Raw genomic sequence first — 22,489 nt, 5'->3', positions numbered from 1 at the left:
ATATTTCTTAAGTTTTCTAAGACTTTAGAAATATTCATGATGTAGAATATGATATTTACAATGGTTTCTAAATAATGGTAACAGCATTCTACCATTATTTACAATTTTTTACAATTTCTGACCATTTTCTACCATTATTTGTAACATCTCTATAAATAGGTCAGAGGGCTGGGAAGAAAGCAATTCACACATCCTTGCAAAGTTAAGGGAAGAATGCTTTCCACAAAGGACCAAGCGGTGTCCTGCAGTGAAGTCTAAAGATGTACAAAGGCAGACAGAAGGGCCAGATTAGCACCTACTTTTATGGGGGCAATCACCATTCTACCATTGTTAACCATTTTCTACCATTTCTTGTTAATATTTCTAAAAGTTAAATAATCACATCGATGTTTAGAAATTATTACAAATAAAGAGGTTTTTGTGCAGTTACTTTCAAAATATTTCTTAATTATCTAATTAAATTCAAATAAATTCATATTTTTGTATTTGATCTTTTAGAAAAATTTAGAACTATTGTCAGTCAGATATTCTTTTATTAGAAATTTTTCAAAATGATTACAAATATTATTATAAAACCCTCGCAGTGACTTGGAATGGACTCTAGCTTAGCCTTTTTTATTGCAAATAGCTTGATAGCTATAGATCAGGCTGGCCTGTGGAAAGAGGATTTACTGCATATTTGTGATTTCTGATACATCTTAGTAGTAAGGCTGAATGATTCGTTGATAATTGAAAAGGGGCCATCTAGATCTAACTTTGTTACTTTTCCCGGAATTTCTAGATCCCATCTGTGCCATGCTGTAAAAACATACTTTTCAGCAGGTTGACCACTCCTGTATTGAAAGAAAAAGATAAACAAACACTTTTTCTTTACTTGCTCTAAAACACTACTTGGACTGAGCAGATATGCAATTTGTGTGGGTCAATACTTGTACATACTATAAATACTTCACGGAGAATTGTGTCCTACGGACTCTTGTTGAATTTGAAAGCACCGTGGCCCCCGGTTAGGGGTCATAGCGGGGAACCTATGCCCAATTTTTCAATATTACTATTATATTTTACGAAGAGGCGAGGAAGATCATCATGATTTGAACAAGCTATGGACAGTTATTCTGTTCAATATCTATATACTTAATAGGTATGGCATAATTGACTAAATATAAGTTACCTACCTGCTTATTGTCTTATTTCCCTCTGACAGTGACAGTTGTACATGTATGGACACAGTTTACCTAGCCTCGACTGTCGATTTTTGAAATTTTCGGGGGGGTACTTTTATTCCAGGGGGTACTTATATTACATTTTGAAAATTTGTCCGGGGGGTACTTCTATTCCAGGGGGTACTTCTATTTGAGAGGTTAGTAGTAATCCCGAAATACCCTCCGTTGCAGTCCTTCCCACTAGCGATTTTTTTCAACTTACAGCAGCGGGTCACAGCGGTTAGAGGATCCCAAGGAGATACGCCCCCCACCCCCAATTAGGCCAAAGAACCTGGACCAGATGCTCTAGTCGCTAATTTCGACGGACCGGCTACGTAGTTTACGCTAAATTCAGGAAGCTTCTAACGTAACATGACCTATTTACGTGCAGAACCTATTTACGTCTGTTTTGGCTCATGACCACATGTTGCGGTGTATTATGCCAAAGCCTGTTCTGATGAGCAATAAAGAACGTCATAAGTAACGTAACATGTTAATTGTTAATTCACTGGCAACCACGGCACCTCCGTTTGTCTGCTATAACGTAACTGCTCTACTGTGAGCATCAAGAAGAAGAAGAAGAAGTATGATCCTTATGATTAATTACCCATCTCTCTCTATTATACAAAACAATGAAAAAGGTTTACGTCCAGCGACATAACAGAATAAACTCCTGAACCAGTAACAACAAGTTGCATGGAAGCATCACGCATAACGTATTTCATATGTAATTCGACACCGCGTAGTTCATCATGTTTTTCTAACTTGCACGATAGCTAGTATCTTTTTAGTATCTTAGTATTCTCAAAAGGGTCAGAGGTCATCGAACCGGGCAACACCCAAATTTTTAGTTCTTCAGGTATTTTCCCAATCGATCAAATATCACCGTAATCTTGTATAATTTGCACTTCTCTTACGAAGCAGGGAATAGCTTTGATAGTAACTGATGTATCTTGATATTAGTTACATAAAAACTTTTAGCCTAATTGTGAAATTTTTAGCTCAATGTTTTTACTAAACCTCCTTATTGGGGAGGGCGCCCTACTTTACCGACCCTCTGACTTCCTCACCCATTTGTGTGTTGCTATTGATTTTATAAGTGATGTGTAAGCTACAGAGCGACTAACTGTGTGATGAATTGATTTGTGCAGTGTTTAGTGTAGGATTTGGTATTAAAATAGCCTTTACGATATTACTGTTTGCTTAAGTATTGTTAAGCTTTTAGCCCAATTGTTATGTAAATTCCCAGCAGCTACTAACCTGATTAGATTAATATGCCTCATTGTCATAGATATGCAAATCACTCGGCAGCGTTATCGCTGGATGAGCTATTGTCATATAGTAAATTAGATTATCTACTTAAAACAACTGGTTTAAACAGTATGTTACCTGATGTGACTTCAGTCGTGCTTGTAATAGCCATGTTCACAGTAGGAACCACGAATGTCCGTAGCATGAACCCTAACACGGCTTCTAGTCTTAAAATAGCAGAACTTGAGACTCTTCTCCACACAAATAAGATCTCTGTAATGGGTATCACCGAAACATGGCTACATGGAAATATTCTCCCCAGCGATATCAACATCCCAGGTTACAGTACAATACACAGAAAGGACAGACAAGGTAAAACCGGAGGAGGCGTAGCCATCCTCGTTAGTGACAATCTCCCTAGCAAACGAAGAGCTGATCTAGAAACCTGTGATTCCCATTGGGAAGATGTATGGGTAGAGATGAACGTGACAGGCAACAAAGTTCTCCTGTCATGTGTCTACAAACCACCAACTACCCCGGACAGCTTCTATGACCAGTTCGAAAACTCCACATCCATAGCATCCAAAGAAAAAGGCATGATAGTTATCACTGGAGATTTCAACTGTCATCACAGAGACTGGGGTGATACAACAACTGACAACCATGCGCTAAACCTAGTAGATGTCACTGAGAGGTACGGTCTGTACCAGTGCCAGCACCAGCCAACTCGATCTACTCCTACCTGCCAAAGTACACTTGACCTCATCATACTTTCTGACCCTTCCAAAATCATTAACATGTCTACTCTAGCACCTGTTGGTAATTCTGATCATGCTGTTATAACTTGCAAACTTAACTTATCCATTCCTGCCATGCGCACTACTAGGAAACACGTATGGTTGTACAATCGTGCAAATTTTGATGTATTTAGAGCTGAACTTAGTAAGGTCAATTGGGATCTCTGCATGCAAGGTTCCATAGATGAGAAATGGTATGCTTGGAAGACCAAGTTCTTGAATGTTGCTAAAAACACCATCCCCAACAAGTACACAAGGGTAACAGGTGCACGTAAGCCCTGGATCACCCCTGAGTTACTGGAGGCAATTATTCACAAAACCAACTTGTACAACACCTTCAAGGCATCCCCAACCAGTGAAAACTGGAAATACTACACAAAGACTAAGAACCGCCTGACTAAGGATCTTCGGCAAGCCGAGGCCGAGTATTACTCTACCGTAAGCGAACGTTTAAGATCCGCCAAAGATGCTCAGGTCTTTTGGTCAGTTCTTAAGCAAGCTACTGGAAAGGGCAAGACCAGCATCCCTGCACTTTCCGTTGACGGTACAGTGGTGGCGAAGGACAAGGACAAGGTCGAACTGTTCAATGACATCTTCGTTAACGTCACAAGGGAAGCCACCCACCCCGACAGAACCGTTAGACTTCCCATGTTTACCAACGAAGACCTCAGTACAATTGTATTATCGGTAGACGAAGTCCAAGAGGTTCTACGTGGGCTGCACCCTAATAAAGCCCCGGGGCCCGATGGGATTCCTAACCGACTCCTCAAGGAGGCAGCACCGGTCATTAGCACCTCACTGTGTAATCTTTTCAACCTTTCACTCTCATCAAGCCAGCTACCAGCAGAGTGGAAACAGTGTAACGTCACACCGGTGTATAAGAAAGGGGACCGTACCAATCCCTCCAACTACAGGCCCATCGCGCTACTTCCTACAGTTCCGAAAGTTCTGGAGAGACTTGTTCACAATCGTCTCTACACCTATCTCATGAACAACAACCTGATCAACATCAACCAGTCCGGGTTTAAAAAAGGTGACGGAACTGTACCGCAGCTTATGCGGCTTGTAGACGAATGGGCAAAGTCCATCGATGACCCTAACATTTCATGTACAGCTGCGGTCTTCTTGGATGTACGACGAGCATTCGACACCGTCTGGCATGATGGTCTTATTTATAAACTCTCTCGTTACGGGATCAAGGGACCCCTGAACAAGTGGTTCTCCGACTACCTCGTGGACCGACAGCAACGTGTTGTGATAAATGGCATAGCATCTACTTGGGGGTATACACGGGCAGGCGTGCCACAAGGAAGTATACTGGGGCCGCTACTGTTCCTTGTGTTCATCAACGACATAAAAGAACTGCCCTGCTCCTCCAACATCAACTGCTTCGCGGACGACACGTCGCTCTCCAATTCTGGACCTACTGCCCAGGTGGTGGCTAGCACAACAAACACCGACCTTCAGCTCGTGTCCACTTGGTTCTTCGACTGGGGACTTCAGTTACATCCAGATAAATGCAAGGTTCTATGCATCAAGTCCCCTCGCAGCAGAGTACAGCTCCCCCCTATCTATATCGCAGGACAGATAGTTGAAGAAGTGCCCTTCTATACCCACCTAGGTGCCACCATCCACCAGACCTTACGCTGGACGGAACACGTCCAGACCACATCCAACAAGGCCAGGAGAACCCTGGGATTCCTGTGGAAACTCCGCGACAAGCTATCCCGGGAGGCTCTTGAGGTGGCGTACAACACAATGGTTAGACCCAAACTCGAATATGCCGCGGTACTGTTTGGGGACCTACCTTGTTCTGCAAGCAAGATACTGGAGAGGGTTCAGTACCAAGCAGGCTGCCTTATCACTGGAGCCCCGAGACGTACACCCTCCAGCATTGTCTTGCAGGAGCTCGAATGGGACTCTCTATCTACCAGACGACACTTTCACTCCTTGATTCTTATGTACAAGCTGGTGAAAGGTCTAGTCCCACCCCACCTACAACCGCTGACACCTGTCACACGAGGGGAACGAACGCATGTACAGCTCCGTAACTCTGGGCACCTCCACTTGCCTCGCTGCAGGACCCAGATCTACAAGTTAAGTTTCATACCCCACGCATCCAGACTCTGGAACCAGTTGCCTCAGGTAGTGAAGGAAGCGCCCAGTCTGAGCACTTTTAAGAACTCGTGCAAGGCTCACCTTCTGACTCAGCCGAGGCATCAGGCACGAAGAAGAAACGGCCCCAGACTTGATAACATCCTGGCGGCCAGACGCCGCATGGACCAGTGTTTGTAGCAATACGAAGTGATAGTTAGGTATATTTATATTTATTACGCTGCTTTTTAGATTGTATTTACCGCTGTTTATTTATTTGTAGTCTATGTGCTTTGTATTGTCTTGTGTGTGGGCCACGACACCAGCAACAGCTGCCTGTGGCCCACGTGTATTGTATCGTTTTACAATTTCAATAAATCACAAATCACAAATCACAAATCTTTTAAAAGTAGCTGACGTTTCTTTGATATTCAGACTATCCATGGTGATTTGAGGTTTGAAACTCTTACTAGTTTTAGGAAGGTTTTATACAACCTAGCGACCCCCGCACGGCAGGTTAATTTTTGCACGGCAAAACATAATGGCCATGGGTTTACCATGTGAACGCCACATGCCGCGCATGTCGGGGAAATTCACAGATAAACGTTGTTTTCTTCCATCGTGTCAAGCAAGTGGAGGGACAGACATAGTGATTTTACTATCATTTGTCTGTAGACTACTTAAGACAGTTACTGTGCATTTTTTTCTGGTCTATGTTCTTCAAGCATGGCGCTAGAAGGGAAAAGACTGAAGTGGACGATAATGGGTAACCCTAGCAGAATTCTTCGTCATATACCTCAGTATAACTACCTGCTCGCACGTCGTTTAATTGGCGGAGAAACACTTACAGACCATGCATTTTCTTTTTAGAAGAGCTGATATTTCTGACCATGGGTTTAAGATTTGGCTCTTTCCGCGCGGTTTTAAGATAAATACGTTTTGAATAAATCGGACGTTAATTTGTCATGTTACATTATACGATCTACGCTAAATTCTGAAGCTTCCCAATGCAACGAGTTCAATACACCGCTAGACAAACATTGGGAAAGCCTGAAGTACAACACATGAGTGATGTTCGAGACCGGGATTACCACAGGCTGAGCCTCCACATCCCGAAGACGGTATAGAGGTATTATGCAGGACTTAAACACCTAGCGGCTGAACTAAAGTGCAAAGTTGGAAGTTCATGAGGTTTTGAGGTGACAGACAATAACATCATCTTGAACATTATTAAATTATTATAAAGTTACAAAGTAACATCATATACTACAGACCGGCCTCCGTTCTCAGTCAACTCTCATGCGCAAGAGCTAAATTCAAGTGTCAAACTTGTAAATAGCATCAAATATACAGATGAGAATTGAGTCCATATTTTTGCTTCGAGAGGGTGAGACGCAGGTTGACACGGTTTAACACCATTGATATAAGAGTGATCACTCGGGAGACTGTGATGTTGCAGCAGGGGTTGTGTAAAAGCCGGGGCCCCGCGGGCCCCAACGGTGCCCGATAGTGCCCTGCGGGGCCCCCGCGAGAGGACCCGCGGGGCCCCGTTTGTGGAGGAAAGTCGCTGACTTGCTTCGCTGTGACGCGATGTGCCACAAATACACACAGCCTATTGTCATAATGTATGTACTAAAAGTGATAGGGAAATAGACACCCTACTTTAGACAAAATGCCCTCAATACGTCCAATGTTTTCCTTCCATGTTTTCCCTGGTCAATATCTCCGGTAACTAATCCACTTGATTTGATCAAAATTCGTCGATTCATTAGCCATCAAACAGCCCCATCGTGGCTCCTTGCACCAAATATCAATTTCCGAAACCCCGCGAATTCGCGCTTCAGGTAACATCTCGTGAACTGCGAGACTTGCATGTCATTGGTCGAATTTTTGTGATGCGGCGTCTCAATAACAGTTTTCGCGGGAAGAAAGTGTGTGTAACTCGGCGTCATGAAACTTGAACAATGTTTGCGAAAACATACGGAAAGCCTGGTGACTACCGGAGTATTTCGGATTTTTTGTTGTTGCTTTTTTGGTGGCTATAACTAGCGGTGAATTGGGGAAAACAAAAGAGAAAACGTCAGCCCAAAGCGACCGGCCAGAATTGTAGTGGGGCACTGGTAGTGGGGAGGGGGGCACACAACGCTTTTTTTCCCTCGGCCCACCAACTCACTGGCAACCACGGCGCCTCCGTTTGTCTGCTATAAAGCCACCTTGGGTTGTCACCTGTCGCCGGCGGGAGATAGAAATGGTCTGAATCGACTTCGCCTCAAATTCTGCTACATTTCTGGAGATCTTTGCAAAAGTCCTAGCTCTGTCTATATAATAATAATGATATCATTTGGGCTTACTGCAGGCATTGTACCCCGCAGGGCCCCCGCGGAGAGCCCCATGGGCTCGAGGTCCACTGCGGGACCCCGTTTTTCACATAAACCCGATCTCCGCTAGTCACTCGATTTCTAGTGACGATCTCCGCTGGTCACCCGGGTGCCAGACAAGTAGGCTGGTTCAAAGGTCATTCATCACTTACGTTACCCAGTACGAAGGTCACTCGTCACTAGATAACCAATAACAAAAGTCCCGGAGTAACGGGTTCCGCGCTCGTTTTACCAGTGGCAAGTGATTCTTCAGTGCTGGAAGCCGAGTGATTTATTTTGTTTCGTTAGTTGGTTTCCATGAGTGATCACATCCTATAATCACTGGAATTTTCCAGTCCTAGTAATATACGATCTTTTGGGTCGATACCGTACTACAGTAAGACGGCACGGATGTTAGATTTTCATGGAACAAGATACGCCACGGGACACTCGAATGATAAAAAGGTATGCCATAATACCGAAGTATGAAAATACGAGGTGATTGCTGGATAAAGCGTAGCATCTGAAACATGAAAGATAACACTAACGTTCTCTTAAGATACAACTGTTTTTCTGTCACAAGCAAACCCAGTCTTGTCATTCTGACGATCGGTGCTGTAATTTAACATTGCAAGTACAGTGGACGCCTTCTTGTTTTTTACGTTCATGGTCACATTGTATATGTAGTGTCATTCTGTCATTAACCGTTTATTTCCTATATAGCGCGCTATTTGTTATCCTGAATTCAGCGTTAAGCGTTATTGAGATATTCTTCGTAAGGCAACAAAGGCATAGTTAAGTATGAGAAGTCACGACAGAGCATCTGCTGATCTCAGTTTCTGCACACTAAACCTCCAAAATTTGGCTTTCAAAATATGGGAAAAAGCATTTGAGAGGGTTAAAATTTTCTGAGAGAGCATACCTCAAGTGAGTCAAGACCCCCCTACGGCTGCACCCTTGGGCCATTCGTAATGCAGTGAATTCTATAGGAAGGTGCATCCTATTTACAGACCATCCTGTATTATTACGGTTAAACGTTGCCGCCCCTGCTAAATTTAACGTTATGCGTTGCTACTTGTAGTAACCCCCATGCAGACTCTCATTTTAAACTGGGCAGGTTTTTCCACCAACTCTTTGCTGAAAAGGTCGGACAGCATTTCCCCCCCTTTAGTCAGACCAGACAGCTCTTTCGACCAAGTCACCTGGGAACGTCATACGTATGATATATTTCGTTATCAACACAAATATCTGAAAAAAGCAGACCATGATATCTAAGCAGAGCTTAAATGATAGATACAGTCCTACTCCTACATCTGAAATAGAAAACAGGTGAGGCAGTACTAAGTGCATTGTCATGTGTCGTTCAGATTGAAGACATGTTGATAATCATATGCTCTACCAAGAATGACTATCGTATGTTCTTTGGCAGGTGCTGTGTCTTCCTGCCTCTGTTCTACAGACATTGATCTCAGAAATGTCCAGACAATCATTAATGTCTGCAATTGGTGATAATTGAATGACTCAGGCAATCAAACTTAAGAAATAAGAAAAATTGTTTAAGAAGAAACAGACCAAAAATGACAAGTTCTGATACAGAAGACACAGTAGGAAACTTTGTGGAACAGAAGAGGGACGCCATGTCAAGAACTGATGTCAGTGCCAGTGAACACACCAGGTTTATAGAAGATGGAGAAGGAGAGACGGAGAATAGCGAAGCCATACAGGAGAGGTCCAGTTGGGTTGATGGAGTTAATGAGAGAAATATGGAGGAGGGTGGGTCCAGGGTGAGAGTAGTACCAGCACAGGGAAAATGTGTCCGGTGTGCTCAGAGATGTGAAAAGTAAGTCAGCAATTTTTGAATTCTTCCTTCACTTGGAAATTTTCTCAGTGTGGATCCTAATAACATGATTCATTACTTTTATGTGCATAACTTTCTAGTCTGTTCAATAAGACATCAAGAATATATAAAGACAATTCAAACTCTGCAACTGGATAAAATTTAGAGATTTAAGTCCGAGAAACATCAAGAATAAAAAAAGAAAACTTGATTGGTACATATTGATGTCATATTGCAGGATGTTTAGCATTTGCCTGACGTCCTACCATCCCCTGCCACCTGCACCCACCTGGTCAGACAGGTGTATGTTTGCTGTCAGGTGTCCACCTCATGGTAGAGTTGCCCAGACGTTGACACTGGTGATGATGGCGGTGCTGGGGTGGGCTGCTCTCTGGGCAATCACCAAAGATGACGCTTTACCAGGTTAGTGAGTTGTAGTTGTGATTTTGGCTGGCATTGTAAAAATTTAGATACTAGTAATATTGGGTTGTCTACTTTTACATGTAGCCATCTTGCTGGAAACAGCCTTAAGTTTTTTGTTTACCTCCAAAAGGTAATCGTTTCCTCTTCTGTTTCTTTTATTGTGGTACATAGACTAAAACGGTACATACAGGTTTTAGTCTGAAAACAACGGTAACAATAAAACAGCTCAATTCCCCCATGAACAGTTTGAAATGATTTTCCAAGAGGGTGATGGAGTTGACAGATCAGGGTAGATTCAGACCCAGCATGTTGAGCTGACTAGTGCCTAGTGTGTAGTCCCTCGGGCTCTAACACAGATGTGAAACTGTTCCTGTTCAACCCTCATCCGACCGTATGGAACCCAGGCGTGTATTAGTATGTGCCATATCAATATTTTTTGTCAGATAAAAAATTATTTTCATGAGTTTGTGTACATGTCTTACAACTTCTGAGAAATTTTTAGTGTGATTGGGCTATTTTTTAAGGAGTATTATGTAGGAGTAAAAAATATTCTCAAGTTTGCGTGTTGTCCGCTGGGGTCCAAACAGACACCCCAGATGATTTTGTGTTGTTTCTTACATAATATGAGAGAAATCCCTGTCCAATACCAGAAATTTGTTATCATTGCTATTATAGCAACAAATTATTGTTGGGGAGAAAAGAAAGATAACTTTTTAAGAATGAATGTAGTACATATTTATCATTTTAGTATAAAAAACGTTTTTACTCAATTTGTATGAATTATGATAAAACAAGATAGAGGCTTACATAAGATAAGGAATGACAGTACTATGCAAGTTTTCAGTCTTCCATGGCACTTTTTATGCAATGAATTCCTTTCTTTTATCTAGTACAGACAAAGCCACTTAATTGCACCTCGGATAAACGCACCTTCCATTTAATTGCACCGAATCCCAATATCCATTACCGGTTCCCATTCACTGCATTGTTAGTGACTCCGCATATCTGCACCGCGCATGGTCACCAATGCCGGATAACTGCACCAATTTTTTTCAAAAATCCTCGACAAGTTAACTGAAAAGGTGCGCTAAAATCGATTAACGCGGTACAAATGAGCTGATACCTGCCGGTGTAAAGGCGCAATACCGCCAATATGTTTAAAACTGTTTTGAGTAGCAAAGGAAGGTGCTCTCCATTGACAGTTACGTTGATAGGAATCGTATGGGAGGTCCCGGGCGGGTCACCCGTAATCAGTAACCAAGTTTTAGTTTCAATTCCTAGTTTCATGGCGGCACATGATTTACGTAAATCGACAACTGCACTCTACGTAATGTAACACAGAAACTGTTATCCCATCAGAATGCCTCCCCTGTAACATTACGTGTGTTGTAATGTGGTAGATCGCATGGAAAAATGAAAGAATGCAAAATCAAAACAGGTTCGTACTCATTTCTTTATTTTCAGCAAAGGGTCAATAAATTAAGTTAATAACTGACTAATTTCGTCTGTTTTCTTTGTGCTAGTGTTTCTGACTAACAATACACCCCCTCGCCCATGGTGGTGCGGTCCAGCTGGGCATTTCGCATAATTGCACCAGCCGGATAATTGCACCAAAAACGCTGACAAATGGGTGGTGCAGTTAAGCGGATTCTACTGTATTATAATTCTAAATATTAGTCACTATAATTATTCGACCATTTGTTTAGTAAACAGATAGAAGCATCAAAATAGAATCTAAGTGCAATGACTGGGAAATCAGTGTTTTGATAATAAGCAGGTACATGTAGGTTGTATTTATTCAATTATGCCTGAGGACCATGCCTATTAAATATATGAACATTGAACAGAATAACTGTACATATCTTGTTCAAAGGGTTTTCTTCCTTGCCACTTCGAAAAAAAAAATATATAGCAATGTTGAAAAATTGGGCATAGGTTCCCCATTATGACCCTAAGTGAAAATGTACAAGAATCATGCATTTTCTACATGGAACTTGAAGCAACCTCTGAAGTGATCAAGGAGAATTTTTGTGCATGCAAGAGCATTATAATAGTGAAGTGAACTTTATTGCCCAACAATCGTACATGGTACAATGTATGGCATGAAATCAACAATCTGTTCTACAAGGCTAATCTATCCTGTAATTCTAAGTACAAAATATTTTCGAAACCAGTGTATTTGTTACAATATATAGTCATGTATGGGTAATTCTGTCTCGCTTTTCGAATGATTTATGGAGAAATTGACCTATGTACATAGATATAGGAGTCGGACATGACAACAGTACATAGAAAATATCGCTCTGTGTACCAGATAGGGTGAAGTTTGTCTTAGTAGTAATAGTCTGTAAAAGCATATCTCTCTCTTTGCTATAAGTTGGACAATTCATCACAAAGTGGAATTCATCTTCAACACTTCCATTACATGTGGGACACAATCTCTGAGTGGCTGGTGTGTTGTGGTGTCGACCCTTTTCAACTTCTAAGCAATGTGCACTGATTCTCAGCTTTGTTATGCTATTTGCAAACAGTTTATTATGAATTGATGTGAGATATGTTTCCATGTCAAAGTGCTTTTTGATTTTAGAATATGCGTGTAGTTTACTGGAATGTCTAAGTTGTTCCCTCCAGCCAGAGAGAAATGAGTCTTTCAGACGTTCTTTAAATATGATTCCAAAATAATTGGCATTAACTGCGGGGTTAAGCCAAACATTTTGGAACCCGTGTCTACATAATATATTTTGAACGTGAGTAGCCCAGTCATGTTCTTCTTCGACTGAAGTGTAGTATGCTTTTTTAACAATCCTGTCATTAGGTGAATTCTTCAATCTTAGCCAGTATTTAATCAACTGTGTTTGACTGTCAATGAACAACGGGAATACGCCCAATTCACCCCTTACGGCGGCATTTATAGAACTTTTTGGAACACGTAGTATAATTTTGCAAAAACTTAAAAGTAGATATTCTAAGTCAGGAATTTCATAGGAAATTTTTGGTTGATCTAGTGTGACATTCTGGTTCCTTAACAGAGTGTCTGACTGGTAAATCACGTTCAGTTTGTCACTATACTTCTTGAATCGAACAACAACAGGGCGAGCAACTGTAGACGAGGGGTCTGATATCCTTCCTAGGCAACTAACTCTCAGTAAACCAACATCCGACCCCAATATCAGACGGAGGATTGTATCTATAGATGTTCTGATCTTTTCATTGGGATATTCCTTAATCCCTTTGAAAATTAGGTCTCTACATTGTACATTTATTCCAGTAAGTTCACTGCAATAAAGCAGAATAGGTTTCACCAAACTGTTAAACAGATCAATAGCTAGGGAGATTGACGGATTTGAGTTTGATGATAATAATGATTTTAATCTAAAAGAGGCACGTAAAGCTTTCAGTCTTAACTGTTTAATGGCATGACTAAAATATGTACATGTATATCATCTAAAATCATCAGATAGCAACTTGTATCTAATCATATTTTCTAAAAACATTACCCCCAAAAAACAAACATGACCCCCCCTCCCCCAAAAGGTAATGTCTATACTTTTGCTCCATAGCGTCGAAAGCAAAGTTTTTGTGAGACGCTCGGATCAAATTCCCGCGGTAGATCCCACAATGTTGAACAGAGGTCGACTGTAAAAGTAGCTCAACGTCCCAGGCCGCACATACGAGGAAGTTACCGATGACATGGTGTTGTCTGCCACAGCCAATACAAGTTTGTTTTATGTGTACACCCTTCATAAGCAAAAGTTATTCACTGAGTTTGTATGTTTCAGGTGGTAACCTGTTTGCCCTGACTGTGTTACTGGTGCTTTGTGTGATTGGAGGCCGACTCATACAGCGCATCAAACTACCTCCACTCCTTGGTCAGTACAACTCTACTGTTACGTTGATGAAGGTTAGACATCCAGGTAATGACTTACGGCAAAAAACAGTTACTCATTAGACAAGCAATTGGATATGATTTTGAAACAGAGATACGCCAAAAATAGCTACTCAAGCAACTGAATAGAATTTCGAAACAGTCAGACGCTTCATACAGCATCTTTCGTCTGACTCAATGAATAAGGAAAGATCTGGCAGAACTAGGTTTTATACCAAAATGCGCTACTCTCACCCTGACGAATAACATTTAGCTCTTAAAACAACAGGAGCTAATTGATTCATTAGCAAGCATGCAACCTTGTCTTGACTTACTCTTCTATTGAACCATTTGAAATAGTCAGACTTTTCAGACAGCATCTTTCATCAGTGACTAAGGAAAGATCTAGCAGAACTAGGTTTTAAACCGAAACTCTGAAGAGATATGTTGTGAAGACAATTTCAGATGTATCAATAGAATAGTAAGTCGAGACAGGTTTGTATGCTAATGAATCAATTAGTTTTGTTTTGCTTTGTTTTGTGATTTTAACAGAGGATACTTTAAGAAACCTGTAACAGAGGCTGTCCATGACTTGTGAGTTTCTTCAAAGACCAACCATGCTGTACACGACAAAGAAAAATTCCGTTGTCCAGACATAAGCAAGTGTCCTTGCTGATGAACACTAGTTAGACATACACACAAACTGATCATAAACAATCACACCTGTCCATGGTGCTGAACACAACACCGGTTAGACACACACATCATCATCATCCACTGGTCTCTGCATCTGCAGTCGTTGAAACGTCCTGCAGCTGCATTCAGTCTTTCTTCATCTTCGATTTCCTCCACGTTTCCTTCCATCCTGCGAGCCCTCTTAGCACCTGTTTAAAGTTTATGATTATCAAAAGTACAAATTGATCGAATCGCTTCAGTCCGGTTATAATTACCAGTCTTCTCATCACTACACTTGGTACTTGTGATTTGCAAGGGTCCCTGTACTGTCTTCCAGTAACTGTTCTTCTTCTGACAGGTCCATCCGTCCGTCTGCCTTCTTCCGACCATTAGGCCATGTTTACTGATTATATGGATGACATCTGCGCCCGCATCAATTTTTTTCCAAAAAAAAAAAGTTTTCGGCCCTACCGAGCAGCTGTAAAGTGAGAAAATATATGTTGTATACTGCAAAAAAGGATATTTCGAACTAGATTTCCACGACCCCATGCCTTCGCCAAATTATATTAACTTTTTAGAATGATGTTTTATAAAGCTTTCTCATTGATTATGCAAACAAGGTTGCATTAACACACCGTCATGAAAAGCACTGACCACATGTTGACCAAACAAAAAATTCCATCCCCAGTCACAATGTCCATTTGGTGTCCTGTATATAGGCGCGCCATCGGAAAAATAGCACATTGAAAGGGGATTTCAACTTTTCCTCATTGATTATGTAAATAAGGCCTTGATTTGAATAAAATGCATTTCATTATGTCAATCATCATCAAATGTTCCTACTTGCCCAAAACAATGAAAATCCACCTAGAGACACCTAGCAGCAGGTCACTATAGCACAGGTAGGCAATTCACTTCCAGGAAGGGAAAACTTGCACTGCCTTTTATCTTCGCCAAGAAGATTATGTTTTGCCTTGCGTTTGTATGTATGTGTGTATGTATGTGTGTATGTATGTATGTGTGTGTGTATGTAGAAAAGCAGAATACTGGAGAAGGCCTGGATGGATTGTCTTTGGTTATTTGGTATGTGGGTAGGTCTTGATGAGACCTCCAGATGATTAGATTTTGGGCCCCCTATAGACTATGGTCATAGCCTCGGCACGCCTAAGACTGCCATCTTTAAATACGAGCCATCATCATCGGCGCTCTCTGTCATCGGAAGTGTTCTTTCATATGACGTACATTGTACCCGTCTCCCAAGCCGATCTGTAAACAAATACTCTCATCAGGTGGCACCATGTCCTCGGGTCGATCCTGCTTGTCGTCTCCTGTTGGGGCGGCTGGCACTTGAGTGTGGCGCGACCCTCATCAATATTTGTTGTTTCGACGTCGGAGATGACCTTATAGGGCACTCGAGTATTGTTCCAGTAAAATCATCCGTCATCAACACCGAATCCATGGCGCCATGTCGCTCGTCGTCATTCAAACCTGATCGCACCTTTGCCTCCAGGTTTGTCGGATCATCCTCGCGGAGGGGAACATCAGTTTGCTCGGCAATACGGCGCCACGTGCGAACTCGAGAGTTGTAGGCGTGGTTCTCTCCAGATGTGATGAAGTCCCATGCCTCGAAGCCATCTTGTTGGACGGTAGACATCTGCATGTGAGGGCGATAGGCATTCACGGGCATCTCATCAAGAAGATACCTTTCTATGGTCTTGAAGAGGGACGTCTCCATCTTGCCATCGACAATGGCCACACGGTGGCAAACTCGGAGGACATCCTTAAAGTGGTCGGTCGGAGGAGGGGGAGCATTAGTCGGGGACGTGCCGTCGGGGAGGCGATGGGCTTGAGTGTTGCCTTGAGTATATACTGGCTGCACTCGGACCCTCTCGCTGAGGTTGCGCTGGGGGATGCCGATGGGGCCGTAGTCATCTCCCCAGGCTCTGTACGGGGAAAGGTTGGCAGCCTGCCCTACCGCGATAGTCACGACGACCGCCTGAAATAAAATCATCCGTTTTTATTGCAACACAGTTTGGACTTAATTTGTATATGCCTACATGTTGACCTCAAGATTCAGGACTTGCAGAGTGACCCATCATTACTTGGACTACATTATTTATATTGTATTTAGTTGAATAGAAAATTAAGCTAACTAGCAGGAGCCAGAAAGAATACAAGCCAAACTTGTACGCAACGTTACAGTTGCAGCGTCAACTAGACAGAGACCTAGATAGACAAGTAGCAAGACAGAGAGCCAGACAGAGAGTCAGATAGCAGAGACTCCGACAGACAGAGAGTCAGACAGACAGAGAGTCAGACAGACAGAGAGTCAGACAGCGAGGCAAACAGTGAGTCATACAGCTAATCAGTCAGAGGGTCAGACAGACAAAGAACCAGACAAACAGAGACCAAGACAGACAGAGAGTCAGGCAAACAGAGAGTCAGACGGACAGAGAGTCAGACAGACAGACAGAGATTCAGACAGACAGAGAACCAGACAGCGAGTCAAACAGTGAGTCATACAGCTAATAAGTCAGAGGGTTAGACAGACAAAGAACCATTCAGACAGAGACCCAGACAGACAGAGAGTCAGAAAGACAGAGAGTCAGACAGTCAGAGAACCATTAAGAAAGCGAGTCAGACAGCGAGTAAGACAGCTAGACAGACAGAGGGTCAGACAGACAGAGAACCAAACAGACAGAGACCTAGACAGACAGCTAGTCAGACAGAGGGTCAGACAGACGGAGAACCATTCAGACAGAGACCCAGACAGACAGAGAGTCAGACAGACAGAGAGACAGACAGACAGAGAAAACTAGACAGAGAAGAAGACAGAGAGCCAGACAGACAGAGAGTCAGACAGACAGAGAGCCAGGCACACAGAGAACCAGACAGCGAGTCAGTAGCGAGTCGGACAGCGAGTCAGAAAGAGGGTCAGACAGACAGAGAACCAGGCAGACAGAGACATAGATAGACAGGCAGCAAGATAGAGAGCCAGACAGAGGGTCAGACAGACAGAGAATCAGAAAGTCAGAGACCTAGATACACAGGTAGCCAGACAGAGAGGCAGACAGAGACCGAGACAGACCCAGACAAACAGAGAGTCAGAAAGACAGCTAGTCAGACAGACAGAGAACCAGACAGACAGAAAACTAGACAGAGAGTCAAACAGCGAGTCATGGAGAGGGTCAGACAGACAGAGAACCAGATAGACAGATACCTAGATAGACAGGTAACAAGACTAAGAGGCACACAGAGAGCCAGCCAGACAGACAGAGAGTCAGACAGACAGAGAGTCTGACAGACAGAGAGTCAGTCAGACAGAGAACCAGACAGCGAGTCAGACAGCGAGTCAGACAGCAAGTCAGTCAGACAGACAGACAGACAGACAGACAGACAGACAGAGAACTTGACAGACAAAGACCTAGATAAACAGGTTATCAGACAGCTAGTAAGAAAAGGGTCAGACAGACGGAGAACCAGACAGACAGGGAGTCAGACAGACAGAGAGTAAGACAGACAGAGAACCAGAAAGCGAGTCAGAAAGCTTAGTCAGACAGAGGGTCAGAAAGACAGAGAACCAGACAGACAGATACCTAGATAGACAGGTAACAAGACAGAGAGGCACACAGAGAGCCAGCCAGACAGAGAGTCAGACAGAAAGAGAGCCAGACAGACAGAGAACCAGACAGCGAGTCAGCAGGGAGTCGGACAGCTAGTCAGACAAAGGTTCAGACAGACAGAGAACCAGACAGAGAACCAGACAAAAACCTAGATAGACAGGTAGCCAGACAGAGACGCGGATAGAGAGTTAGACAGATAGAGAACCAGACAGGCAGATACCTAGATAGACAGGTAACCAGACAGGGAGGCAGACAGAGAGTCAGACAAACAGAGAGTCAGACAGACAGAAAGCAAGACAGACAGAGAAAGAGACAGCGAGTCAACAGCTAGTCGGACAGCTAGTGAGATAAAGGGTCAGACAGACAGATACCCAGACAGACAGAGAGTCAGAAAGACAGAGAGTCAGACGGACAGAGAACCAGACAGCTAGTCAAACAGCTAGTCAAACAGAGGGTCAGACAGACAGAGAACCAGCAGACAGACAGATACCTAGATAGACATGTGGCCAGAGAGAGAGAGAAGCAGACAGAGACCAAGAAAGACTGTGACCCAGACAGACAGAGAACCAGACAGACAGAAAACCAGACAGCCAATCAGAGAGCAAGTCAGACAGCTAGTCAAACAGAGGGTCAGACAGACCGAGAACCAGATAGACAGTGACCTAAACAGACAGGTAGTCAGACAGCTAGTCAGACAGAGAGTCAGACGGACGGAGAGACGGACAGAGAGTCAGACAAAGGGTCATTCAGACAGAACCAGACAGACAGACAGACAGAGACCTAGATAGACAGGTAGCCAGACAGACAGAGAGTCAGACACAGAACCAGACAGACAGAGAGCCGGACAGACAGTTAATCAGATGGACAGAGAACCAGAGAGCTAGTCAGGCAGCGAGTCAGACAGCTAGTCAGACGGAGGGTCAGCAGACAGAGAACCACAACAACAGAGACCTAGAGAGACAGGTAGCCAGACAGAGATGCAGATAGGGAGTCAGATAGACGGAGTACCAGACAGACAGAGACCTAGATAGACAGGTAGCAAGAGAGAGAGCCAGACAGAGAGTCAGACAGACAGACAGAGACCTAGATATACAGCTAGCCAGACAGAGAGTCATACAGACTGACAGGCAGACAGACAGAGAACCAGACAGCGAGTCAGACAGCTAGTCAGACAGAGGGTCAGACAGCTAGTCAGACAGAGGGTCAGACAGACAGAGAACCAGACAGACAGATACCTGGATGGAAAGGTAACAAGACAGAGAGGCACACAGAGAGCCAGACAGGCAGAGAGTCAGGCAGATAGAGAGTCAGACAGACAGAGAGCCAGACAGTGAGGCAGACCGCGAGTCAGACAACTAGTCAGGCAAAGGGTCGGACAGACAGAGAACCAGACAGACAGAGAGTCAGACTGACAGAGATCCAGACAGCTAGTCAGACAGAGGGTCAGACAGACAGAGAATCAGACAGACAAAGATCCAGACAGCTAGTCAGACAGCTAGTCAGACAGAGGGTCAGACAGACAGAGAATCAGACAGACAGATAGCTAGATGGACAGGTAACATTAACAAGACAGAGAGGCAGACAGAGAGGCAGAGAGACAGAGAGTTAGAAGACAGAGAGTCAGATAGACTAAAAACCAGACAGGGAGTCAGACCACGAGTCAGACAGCTAGTCAGACAAAGGGTCAGACAGACAGAGAACCAGACAGACAGACAGAGACCTAGATAGACAGGTAGGCAGACAAAGAGTCAGACAGAGGGTCAGGCACTCAGAGAGCCAGACAGACAAAGACCTAAATAGACAGGTAGCCAGACAGAAAGGCAGACAGAGAGCCAGACAGACAGACAGACAGAAAGGCAGACAGTGAGTCAGACGGAGGGTCAGCAGACAGACAACCAGACTGACAGAGACCTAGATAGACAGGGAGCCAGACCAAGAGCCAGACAGACAGAGAGCCAGTTAATCAGACGGACAAATAACCAGACGGCTAGTCAGGTAGCGAGTCAGACAGCTAGTCAGACGGGGGTTCAGCAGACAGAGAACCAGACAGACAGAGACCTAGATAGACAGGTAGCCATGCAGACAGGGAGCCAGACAGAGAGTCAGACAAACAGAGAGTCCGACAGACAGAGAGCCAGACGTCTGGACAGACAGAGAACCAGACAGCGAGTTAGCAGCGAGTTGGACAGCTAGTCAGACAAAGGGTCAGACAGACAGGGAGCCAGACAGACAGACAGACAGACAGACAGACAGACAGACACAGACCTAGATAGACAGGTAGCGAGACAGAGAGTCAGAGAGAGGGCCAGACAGACAGACAACCAGACAGAGAGAGACCTAGACAGAAAGGTAGCCAGACAGAGAGGCAGACCGGGAGCCAGACAGAGAACCAGACAGACAGACAGTGAGTCAGACGGACAGAGAACCAGACAGCTAGTCAGAGAGCGAGTCAGACAGCTAGTCAGGCAGAGAGTCAGACAGACAGAGAACCAGACTGACAGAAACTTAGACGGACAGGTAACAAAACAAGACAGAGAGTCAGACAGAGAGCCAGACAGACAGAGAGTCAGACAGACAGAGAACTAGACAGCTAGTCAGACAGCGAGTCAGACAGCTAGTCAGACAGAGGGTCAACAGACAGAGAAACAGACAGACAGATACCTAGATAGACAGGTAACAAAACAAGAAGGAGAGGCAGACCAAGAGCCAGACAGATAGAGAACCAGACAGCGAGTCTGACAGCGAGTCAGACAGCTAGTCAGACAGAGGGTCAGACAGACAGAAAACCAAACAGACAGAGAACCAAACAGACAGAGGCCTAGATAGACAGCTAGCCAGACAGAGAAGCAGACAGAGACCCAGACAGACAGAAACCCATACAGACTGTGAACCAGACAGACAAAGAGTCAGACAGACAGAGAACTAGACAGACAGAGAACCAGACAGACAGAGAACCAAACAGCCAGTCAGACAGCGAGTAAGACAGCTAGACAGGAATAGGGTCAGACAGACAGAGAACCAGACAGACAGAGACCAAGACAGACAGCTAGTCAGACAGAGGGTCAGACAGAAAGAAAACCATTCAGACGGACCCAGACAGACAGAGAGTCAGACAGACAGAGAGACAGACCGACACAGAACTAGACAGAGAATCAGACAGCGAGTCAGACAGACGGTCAGACAGACAGAGAACCAGACAAACAGATACCTAGATAGACAGGTAACAAGACAGAGAGGCACACAGAGACCCAGACAGACAGAGACCCGGACAGACAGAGAGCCAGAGGGACAGAGAACCAGACAGCTAGTCAGACAGCGAGTCAAACAGGTAGCCAGACAGAGACCCAGACAGACAGTGAGTCAGAGGGACAGAGAACCAGACAGCTAGTCAGACAGTGAGTCAGACAGCTAGTCAGACAGAGGGTCAGACAGACAGAGAACCAGACAGACAGTGAGTCAGACAGAAAAAGAACCAGCCAGCTAGTCAGACAGCGAGTCAGACAGGTAGCCAGACAGAGAGGCAGACAGAGACACAGACAGACAGAGAGGCAGACAGACAGTGAGTCAGACGGACAGAGAACCAGACAGCTAGTCAGACAGTGAGTCAGACAGCTAGTCAGACAGTGAGTCAGACAGCTAGTCAGACAGTGGGTCAGACAGACAGAGAACCAGACAGACAGTGAGTCAGACAGAAAAAGAACCAGCCAGCTAGTCAGACAGTGAGTCAGACAGCTAGTAAGACAGAGGGTCAGACAGACGGAGAACCAGACATACAGAAACCTAGATAGACAGGTAGCCAGACAGAGAAGCAGACAGAGACCCAGACAGACAGTGACCCAGACAGACAGAGCGCCAGACAAACAGTGAGTCAGATGGACAGAGAACCAGACAGCTAGTCAGACAGCAAGTCAGACAGCGAGTCAGAAAGAGGGTCAGACAGACAGACAGAGAACCTGACAGCTAGTCTGACAGTGAGTCAGACGGACAGAGAACCAGATAGCTACTTGTAGTCTGACAGCGAGTCAGACAGCTAGTCAGAAAGAGGGTCAGACAGACAGAGAACCAGACAGTTAGGGGTTTGCGGATTCGATGGGGTGGTCTACTAGGTGGGCTAGTGGGGTGGGCTACCTCAGCATTGTACCCTTTTAGGGCCTCAAGGCTATGCATGGGGGTTTGGCCTCTTATGGAATTTCCTTGAAGAGAAACTGGGTCAAGCTGTGGATGGGCTAGAGGGAAGGCAACAGCTGATCTGGTGGGGGGGGGGGGGTAGATGTCAGCAATGAACTCCACCAAGACTGGTAGAAAAGCCATTTATCATAAACTTCTAAGTACTCAGTATACAATAGGATGTAAGGGAAGAGGTAC

At 44.2% G+C, this 22,489-nt stretch overlaps 1 protein-coding gene across 10 annotated transcripts in view; it reads left to right on the top strand.

The window, feature by feature from the left end:
• Nucleotides 1–22,489, top strand: part of LOC136448193 (sodium/hydrogen exchanger 9B2-like) — a 63,301-nt gene that overhangs the window by 8,027 nt on the left and 32,785 nt on the right. For 9 of the 10 annotated variants that reach the window (XM_066447398.1, XM_066447400.1, XM_066447405.1 and 6 more), the window contains 3 exons: nucleotides 9,131–9,541; nucleotides 9,777–9,961; nucleotides 13,741–13,830. In XM_066447398.1, coding sequence (XP_066303495.1) covers nucleotides 9,279–9,541; nucleotides 9,777–9,961; nucleotides 13,741–13,830 — 538 coding nt within the window. In that variant the 5' untranslated portion in view covers nucleotides 9,131–9,278. Of the gene's footprint in view, nucleotides 1–8,209; nucleotides 8,919–9,130; nucleotides 9,542–9,776; nucleotides 9,962–13,740; nucleotides 13,831–22,489 lie in introns of those variants that run through there. The other variant, XM_066447399.1, reaches the window with a different exon arrangement.

The sequence above is a fragment of the Branchiostoma lanceolatum genome, chromosome 14 (genome assembly GCF_035083965.1).
Source record: "Branchiostoma lanceolatum isolate klBraLanc5 chromosome 14, klBraLanc5.hap2, whole genome shotgun sequence".
Lineage (NCBI taxonomy): Eukaryota > Metazoa > Chordata > Leptocardii > Amphioxiformes > Branchiostomatidae > Branchiostoma > Branchiostoma lanceolatum.
Note: the sequence above shows the minus strand (reverse complement) of the source record. Positions and strands in the feature narration are given on the sequence as shown.